Source organism: Humulus lupulus, chromosome 6 (assembly GCF_963169125.1).
Source record: "Humulus lupulus chromosome 6, drHumLupu1.1, whole genome shotgun sequence".
In the NCBI taxonomy this organism is placed as follows: Eukaryota; Viridiplantae; Streptophyta; class Magnoliopsida; order Rosales; family Cannabaceae; genus Humulus; species Humulus lupulus.
In genome coordinates, this window is record NC_084798.1 from 188,970,373 (window position 1) to 188,980,167 (window position 9,795).

The window sequence follows — 9,795 nt, forward strand, 5'->3', positions numbered from 1 at the left end:
ACGATAGGGTCACCGGGGCTTAACAAATAAGTGATCCTTTCACTAGCTTATCAAGATAGGTGTTCGATGAACTGGTCACCAATATAACCTATCGCATGACCATAGAGTCATAACCGTGGGATTTCGCTCCCTAGCCATGTGACAAGCAGTCACCTAGGCCTTAGGCCCTGGCTCTGAGTAACTAGTCCTAGACTAGTCAAGCGCTTATAATTTTCATCAACTTTAGGGTCGGTCCAGCATTAATGCTCCTTGAGTCATTCAACGCTGATATCGATTAGATCTAATCTTTAATCGGCCCTGCGCTCAGGACGCTTATGCCTTTTCTGACTCTCAGGTCAGTAATATGCGGCCAGTGCCATCCCTGACTAATCAGTGCCATACACAAGTAAGCAAGCTATGCTAAGCATTTAATATGCAATCAATGTCCACATTTATCAATCAACATGCCTCAACAACAATCATGCATGTCATATACCCAGGGTGCAGTTTTCTTACCTCTGGTTCGAGCGAGAAATAAAACAAGAGCGACTCTTGAGAACGATCGACCTTTTGATTCCTTAGCGATTACCTAATCATAACCAATTATAACCTCCATTAATCAAAATCAACAATGAAAGGTTCTTGACCTAAACCCCACTCTCGAGACCTCGAAACGTGCCCACACGGTGAGTAGATTCGATCCCGGGCCTTAAGGATTGAAACCCCGAGCCAAAAAACCCTTAAAAACACTCAAAACGGGATTTTGAAGTAATAGAGTAGCGCTACAGTGCTGCTCACTAGCGCCCCAACGCTATACTCAGAACCCCAAACCGCCCAACAGAACACTGGGTAGCGCTATAGCACCCTCTGGTGGGCGTTGTAGCGCTACACCCAACCAGAATCTCCCCTGAAACCTCTTCCTTCGACTCCTTCAATTCCAACTCGATTCCAATGCTTCCAAACCTCATTTTTGGTGCCAAATGAACCCAAAAACCATCCTCACATACCCTAAGCATCAGAACCACAAGAACCCTAGCCCAAAACTCCCAACAAAACCAATCATCCAACCTAGAAATCTCAACTGAAAACCAAAGCTAAAACAGAGCAAACCATGGAATTTAATGGCTAGAAACTTACCTCAAGCTTAGATTATGATGCTCTTCAATGGTGGAACACACTCCCAAGCTCTCAAGACTTACTTCCCAAGCTTGAATCCTCAAGTTAGGCTCAAAAATCACAAAGAAAAAGGAAGAAAACGGGTAGGGGAGAAGCTCTTAAAGTTGCTATGTTTTCTCTTCTTTCTACAGCCTTCAATGGCTTTAATCTATCCTAGGGGTGAAAAGACCAAAATACCCCTAGGTCAAATAAGGATTTCTAAAGGCTCCCAAGGGCAAAATTGACATTTCCACCTATTTCGTTAATCATAATTAACGCTCTCCAATTCCCGCTATTCTTGATATTCTCGAACACCAACAATTCATATCCCGTTACCCATTTAATTCCCGGCAACGCTCTAATCATTAAAATCACCCCGTGACTCACCCCGAGCCTTGAACATAAACTTGTTATGACTAAACCACTATTTAATATTCAAAGATCGTCTCATGCCAAATAGCTCGAACAAATCCGCATTATAATATGGTCTCAACAATAGGTCACCGACATGCATACAAATATACAATTACACCCTCAACGGGCCAAATTACCAAAACACCCCTGTAGTTGAATGTGGACCCACATGCATGCATTTAACATCATATTATAATATAATTCACATAAACATGCATATTATCAGTTAATGACATAATTAAACAATTATGGCTCTCCCGGCCTACTAATCCAGCCATTAACCCGCATTAGGGATTTCGGGGCATTACAATAAAGCTCTTTATCTTCAACCACGGTCCATAAGCATTAGCATTTTTTCCTTCCCCGTTCGTTACCATGATCGTTCTCTCCTCACAACCACGAGCATCATGCCCTATTTTATCGCAAGAAAAACACATTTATGGCAATCTTTCATACTTGATAGGAATCCAAACTTTCTTTCCCACAAATGGTAATAGAAATCCTAGGCTTAATGGCGTCTGGATTAATATCCTCGCTTGGAATTTGAAGTATCCATTCACCATAATGCGTTGAACATTTGGTTTCCCCTACCATGCCCGCAACCCTTTCTAAATTCTTTTATGTAATCAAATTAATTGGGAAATTTAACGTACGACCCCAAAGTGGAAATTGTGTTAATTCCAAATCCCAATCTAACGACATATGTTGTAAACGGTCTAGGATTAATACTCCCTGTGTCAGCATCCATGGCATTTTCTAAAGAACATGTATCAATTGGTTCTCTTGTTTGAATGTAAAAACCAAGAAAAGGGCAAAATTGGTTTCCTTCTTGATCTTCACGTCCCAATCTCCTTCTTTGAAATTCCACATTTGGCATAATATTGATCACAGAAGAGAACAACAAAATCTCTTAGTGGAACATAATATCCCAATTAGACAAGCCTTACCAATATCTACAAAACTTCCTTCGTTAACCCCCCATCCATCTTCCTCAAACATCTTTAGTTAACTTGTACCAGCAACGATTTCATCCATATCTAAGAAGGCTTCTCGAACAATTCTTGAAATAGGCTCTTCAAGAAGAGAGCATAATTAGGCCAAGATTTGGGAATTTGTGCCCTAGCAAAGCTTCGGTATCTTAGAGATTTTTTTCTTAGTAACAAATATTTTATTTTTGAGACATATAAATATACTAGGTCAAAGTAACATGCAATGCCCGATTACTTAGTTTTTTATGTAGAAAATGAATTAATTAAATTTATTATATTTTTTAATTATCATATAACTTTTGTTGACGCGGTTCTTCGGCAACAGGTAATTAAGAGAATGAGAGAAAGGGATTAGTGCCAAACGTAGAACCATAACAGATATAAGATCTTAGAGAATGAAATAGGTGACTCAAGACACGGTTTTTAAGTAGTTCAAAGGTTAAAATCCTTCTACTCCACTAGTCAATATTATTGATATCTTCTGGATATTTGGTTACAAAGTATATATCTTTCTAGGGACTATTTTTTTTCAACCCTTATCAACTCCCAGGGTCTCCATATTTATAGGAGAAGGCACCTGGAAGTTGGTAAGGAGGTCATCCCGTGACCTTCTTATTTGTCGTATCAACTCTGTGACATTCATGATTAATTCCTAAACCTGACACATAAGTGTGGTCAAATCGATAGGTAAGGAGATAATGGGCCGCACGGCCCAACCCAGCCGTGGGTGTCTGAACACGCACGTTCTTGCTGCGTGTCCGAGAAGTCAGGGAGATATCGGACACGTGATGTCAGATATATGCACGTTTATCTTGCGTGTGTTGACTTTACAAGGGGTCATAGCCTCCATATCTAGCTCGTACCACGAGCTGCGCATTTGACCCGACCTTCGGCCTTCCGATTCCTTGCTCCAGTCTTGGCGAGTCTTTGAGGATTCCTCGAGCTAAGGGGGGGTACGACCTCAAGACAGGAGCTCCGGTCTAGGAGATGTTTATGGACTAACCATGATTAGTCCGAAGCTTGGCCTACTAATCAGCCCGTGGGAAAATCAGGGCGTGCAACTTTAAATAAATAAACAAAGTTATATATATTATAAAAGAATGAGAGAAACATATTAAAAATAAATTAAAGCAAAACATTATCTACAATTTAAAAAAATGTTAAATCAAGAATCTGTTAGTTACACAATTTATATATATATATAGATATGGTGTATTCTATTTTCTTAAATTAAATATTTTTTCTAATTTTCTTTTAGAAAAAATACCTATGAATTTCAATAAAATATAATATTAAAAAATTCTAAATTACAACTATGAATTTAAAAAGTTTATTTGATCAAACTTTAATTATTTAAATTTAAAAAAATTTAAAGCCAACAAAAAATTCTATATAAATAAATATTATTTAATTAATTGCTAAAGCAATTAATATAAGTAATTTCTCATTAAAGAGAAACTAAATGACAATATAATAAAACATCTATCAGTTATAATTTTGAAAATATATATATTTGATAAAATAATTTAAATATGAAATTTTAAAATATGTTACGAGGAATTATTATGGCTCATTTATTATATTTTTATTTTTTTTTAAAATTATTTACCTTATTTAAATGATTTTATTACTTTTTATTTTTTTAATTTATTTATATTATTTAGATATCTTTAAAACAGAAAACAATAAAAAAAAATGTTAGATATGGTTATTGGTTTTCTTTTTCTTTTTCTTTTTATGACAAAAGAGATATATGGCCATTGTTAAAACGTGAGGACAGAAGAAAAAGGAGATAAAACTGTATTAACCGTCCCACAAGACCAGAGCTCAGAGAGCTGTGAGAGAGACGAGCTAAGTGCTACAATGGCTGCTACTTTCCAATACATGGTTCCACTTACACCTTCTCTAAAACAGGCCATTTCTTCTCCTAATCCATGGATTTCTCCCAAACCCATTTCAGATTCAATGGCTTCTTTTCCCTTAAACCGACAGAGACCAGAAGTTTCAGTCTCCGTTGCCTTTAATCCTTCTGGAAATTATGACCTCTCTATGTTTGACGATGAAGATGGTACGGCTTTTCCCTTATTTTCTTCCTCTTATAACTTTAAGTCATCGAAATTAGTTAATAAAAATCATCTATCAGGATTTATATGTTTTTGTAGTTAATTAGCTAAAAAAAACATTTAGCTCTTCTTCATGGAAAACTAGAAGAAACTTTTGAAGTCAATGTGAACCCAATTTCAAAAGTTTATATATATATATATATATATATTTATAATATTTGTTATGAATAAGAATCAATGGAGATGCATGTTTTTGATTGATAGACTCACCAAAAGTTGAACCTCCAATGCCACCAACTAAAGGGCGATTCGAAATAGTTATTGATAATGATACTATAACCCGGCTTGACTTGTCTCCATTTCAAACTGTAATTGGGATTACTTCTCCTTCTTCAGGTATCTTCATCAGTGAAAATCTTTGTTGATTAGTTCTTAATATGTTTTTATAATAACAATGATGATAACTTAACCATGTTGTTTTAGCCGAGCCAAGAGAGTTTCTTGAGCGCACAATTGGCTTCACCATAAATTACACAAAGGAAGATCCAAATGACCTTAGAGAACTCTCAGAATTCCCTGACATAAGACTTTGGTTTTTGAGACTTGATGCTGCTTATCCTTGGTTACCAGTCTTGTTGGACTGGCGGGCTGGTGAACTTGCTCGCTATGCTGCCATGTTAGTTCCACACCAGGTAATGAAAATTACTGCTTTTGTTGGTTTCATTCCAATGTTGACATGCGAATCTATGACTACTATATGACATGGTTCTGGTGTTTGACAGATGAGTATGAAAATGGGAGTGGTGTTCAATCCTGAGGCATTGGAATTGTTCATCTTGAATAAAGTTTTCATAGTGTACGCATGGTTAAAGCAACATGATGTACCAAAGCCTAGATTGAAAACCAGTGACATGGCTAGGATGCTTGGATTTGGAATTGGTGATGAACTTTTCGACTTGATTGATCAACACCCAGTTTTGAAATCATAAACCAGGAAGACTAGAGATCCAAATTCAACATGAGACAAAGAATCAAGCTCAGAACATCCCTTGAGAAATTGTAAATCATTTGAAGAAAGGAAGTTAGGCAAAACCCCTTGCTGGTGAGGGTGAGGCTAAACAATTTCATGAACAAAAGAGGAGCTAACTGAGGATTCTTAGTGAAAAGGCATAGTTGTTTGGCTTTGGAACTTCAACTAATTAGGACACTCTGGTCTTCATACCCCACCCCATGTCTGTATTTTTAATTTATTAATACTATTATTGAATACAAAATGGTCAAAAAGACATTTGGAGTTCATTGCAACTGTTGAGTAATATAAAATGTTAGGAGAAATGAAAGACTTCTAGTTTTTGTCATCCCTTCTTTAACCATCCAAGAAAAGTATACATGTGTAAGTATAGACCTTTTTTGAATGGCAAATCTCTTACCACTGTTTAATGAAGTAATGTGGAAGTTGCTATGATCATTTATCACAATCCAAATATCTAATGTTTTTAGGTCCATGTGAAAAAAACTTCATTCAAATAATGTATTTTAGTGTTAAAATAAAGATTATTCTACTTAGAAGATGCTGCAAACTTCTTTTCAGGGCATTGGCTTCTGCAAACCAGCGTTACTTCCTAAAACAATTTTGTGGTCTGGTGACAGTCTTTCTGATCTTATAAGTCCTAAAACATAACAAAAAGAAAACATGTCATAATGAAGGTAATGTTATAAGAAAATTGGATTAAAGATTAATCAAGCCACATAATTATCTGCAACGGTTGTGCACTTAATCATACAAAACACAGGTAATGGTTCATTCCTACATAATTTGTTATTAGTATGAAGTGACTTTGAAAATAAAATTCTCTTCTACTGAACCCAAAAATAACTTGTTTGTTTTTGTATATATTAAAAATAACTCTACAGAATAGTAAAAGCTGGAATAGCTCAGCTGGTTAGAGCGTATGGCTGTTAACCATAAGGTCGGAGGTTCGAACCCTCCTTCTAGCGACTTTTAAATTTATAATTTTTTTAATTTATTCACCATATGAAGAGAACTTCAAAATAAGAAAAGAAAGCTTCAAATTCACAACGGTCATAGGGAAATAAAAGAGATACAGAAATGTTTTTAGGAAAAAGTTTATGGGTTTGTATTGTCACAATAGCTTAAAATGTCACACTAAGTTTCTATACCTGAGATTGGATGCCAAATGTCTATCATCTAAAAGAGTTAATACACATTTAAGTATTGTATTCCCACATTTTTTATTAGATAAATTTACATTTGGCATCATTTTTATCATCTTAATTCAAAAACTACCATTGTTCGTACTTATTTTTTCAAACAATATAACATTATATTATTTCTTTCTTTCTCTCTTTTCTCTCTCTTCTCCACAATTTTAAAATAAAATTATCGCCACATCGCTAGTCGTATGGGCTCAAAAGTGGTACTATCACAACCTAGCGGGAAGCATATGTTTTCTCGTCGTCACCGATATCAAAAACAACTATTTGGTTGATTACGATATCAATTACATCTTGATTAGTTAGGGAAGCATATGTTTTCTCATCGTCACCGAAATCAAAAGCAACTATTTGCTTGCTTACGATATCAATTAGATATTGATTAGTTACCATTCTACAAAAAACTTTATTTTAGTTAATTAAGCCCAAGCCTATTTTGGGAAATTGGTTGATAGTTTCTATTATATATAAAAATTAACTATGTAGCAACTTTTTAATTTATTTAAGTAAAAGTTAAATCAAAGAGTCCAAAAAATGTGCATTATTTTTGTTGAGATGAGTTTCTTGCCATCGCCACAGAAGATGGTTGGGATGGGTCTTTTCGTTGTGTTTGAAAACTTACCAAAAAGTATATTCTTATTTTACATTTAAAATATATCACATATGGTATTCTAAATAACTTTAAACTTATTTTAAAAACATTTTAAATAGCTTTTTTAAAATAGATTCTTTAGGATACTGTTTGGTAACTTTTCAGTAGAACATAAGAAGACCTTTTTTGGTAACTCACAAAGTTAGTTGATTGCTTTAAATTTGTGTCATACCAACAAATTTAGTCATATATCAAAAGGTAAATGTAATGCCCTATTAATCAGGGATCATTACGACGTGTGTTTAAATTAGTGTTGGACTTGCTAAACGAGTCATTTGGACTAAAACATGTGATTAAGTAACTAATGGTTCAGGTATAAAAATCTTGGTCATTGGAATAAACATTTTCATTAAAACTTTAGTCTTTACATGAGATCTCAAAATAAAAGTTTAAAAGGTGTTTACAACTCAGAGATTACAAAATAAGTCGACCTAAGTGGCAAAACAGGGTCCAACCCTAGTTCCCCTGCAATATCATGACCGTGGCGGTCGAGCAGACTGCATATGTGCAGTCTGCCTCTAACGCTCTCCAACTCATGGCTTGCCAAGCTTCTCCTTACCCTTACCTGCACCACATAGCACCTGTGAGCCAAAGCTTAGCAAGAAAACGTATTTAAACATTCAGATAATCAACAAAATGTGACAACATGCTTCATAGTAATAACTGAAACCAAGTAGACACATTGTATAAAGTAAGCAACCACGGGGTCACACAAGTGCGTATCGCACTTCTATTTATTAAAGTGGCATCTGAGCGAGTCAAGTGCATAATACACTCTCAAGGTGTCCTAGCCATAGCGGCATGCGTTCTGCATGCATTGTGTCGACCACAGCTTATAAGCCGAGCTTCCAATCAGGAATAATCATACATATAGTACATTCATCATATAAACAAAGGCAGCACATTCCAGAATACTTAATAAAATATCCACGCATAATTATAATCATGCTCAATTATAGGGGCCTGAGCCCTAATCATGTTTACATTTAACAACTGGGACAAACCCTAATCGTATTGATAGTTAGCAACTGGGCCAAGCCCTAATCACGCATCAGATGCAGTTTTCTTACCTCGAACCCCGTGCGAATAACGAAACGACCCCGAACGCTATCCCTGACCCGAGCATGGCGGAAACCCTAGTCACAACACAAGCATATGTTCATTAGGAATCAACGCCAGAACTTGAGTTCCAAACTGAACTCTAACTCTCAAAATCATTGTTCCTAGTTATCGAGACGTTAAAAATGTCCCCCGAGCCCCCAAGAAGGCTCCCAAATCAGATTCCCGAGCCCCTGGGCCTTGCCCTTAAAATTCCTCAAATCAGCATTTCGGGGCCTCTATCACAGTTGCGCCCCCATAAAATTTGGGGTTTCCAGGCCATTGGCACAATCGCGCCCTTGAACTCGAGACCCAAATCAAAGTTCAATTCCACTCTTTCTGGGACACTAGCGCGGTCACGCTAGGTCGCCAGAAACCCAAAATTTGTCCAGACACAAGTGTTCCTATTTGTGGTGCACAATTTCTTGAAATGTGGGGTTCTCCCCCAATTCGCAAACTCTTCGATTTCCTGCAACATTAGACCCAAAATTCGACCAAAGCAAGGGTTTCCAGTAGGATTTCGATCACAAAACACCCCATACAACCCATCTAAACTACTAGTAACATCAATTCATCATAAGATAAACCTGTTGGTTTTTATAGATCAAATCAGAGATTATACGCAGCGGAACAACAATCAAAATTGTTAATTTAATTCCACAAGATTTCTAAATCTACTTCTTCACATGCATATATATATTGAATCAAAGATATGAATAGAAAATTACCTCAAGTCCTTCCTTGCTCCTATCTTTTTGTATGGCAAAAATTCTTGAGATCTCACACCAAGATCTTCCAAAATGTTCTCAGCACACAAAGAATGAGTGTAGGCTCGCTATACAAAATAATAGGCAAAATCTATTTATCAGATGTCCTCAACACATGAGATCTGATAAAGTTTGGACCTAAGTTTGTGAAGAATAGTGACCTATGCTTGTAGCACTGTTCTCTTTCTCTCATAGAGATTTCACGATATCTTTCTATCCCTCAAAAGTATCGTTCTGAAAAAACGGATATCCTATATTTAATAAATCCAATATATTAAAAATAAAATATTAGTTATTTTAAACAATTTGAAAATAACTAATCAGTTATCAGATTATGTTTAAATAATAATATTTTAATCATATTACAATATCTTATTATTTATTTATTAATTTAAATAACTAAAATTGTGGAACCAAGAAACTACCAAGAGCCTCTTATGCGT

General features: G+C 35.7%; 1 protein-coding gene and 1 non-coding gene across 2 annotated transcripts; both read left to right on the forward strand.

The window, feature by feature from the left end:
• Positions 1 to 4,299: 4,299 nt before the first annotated feature.
• On the forward strand, positions 4,300 to 5,958 carry LOC133782847 (protein CHLORORESPIRATORY REDUCTION 6, chloroplastic). The gene is made up of 4 exons (XM_062222258.1): positions 4,300 to 4,605; positions 4,865 to 4,996; positions 5,084 to 5,292; positions 5,383 to 5,958. Exons 1-4 carry the CDS (start codon positions 4,401 to 4,403, stop codon positions 5,587 to 5,589), a joined length of 753 nt encoding a protein of 250 aa, XP_062078242.1. The 5' UTR covers positions 4,300 to 4,400; the 3' UTR covers positions 5,590 to 5,958.
• A 566-nt stretch (positions 5,959 to 6,524) lies between these two features.
• Positions 6,525 to 6,598, forward strand: TRNAN-GUU (transfer RNA asparagine (anticodon GUU)). The gene has a single exon. It is a non-coding gene; the product is annotated as a tRNA-Asn (tRNA).
• Positions 6,599 to 9,795: the final 3,197 nt, after the last annotated feature.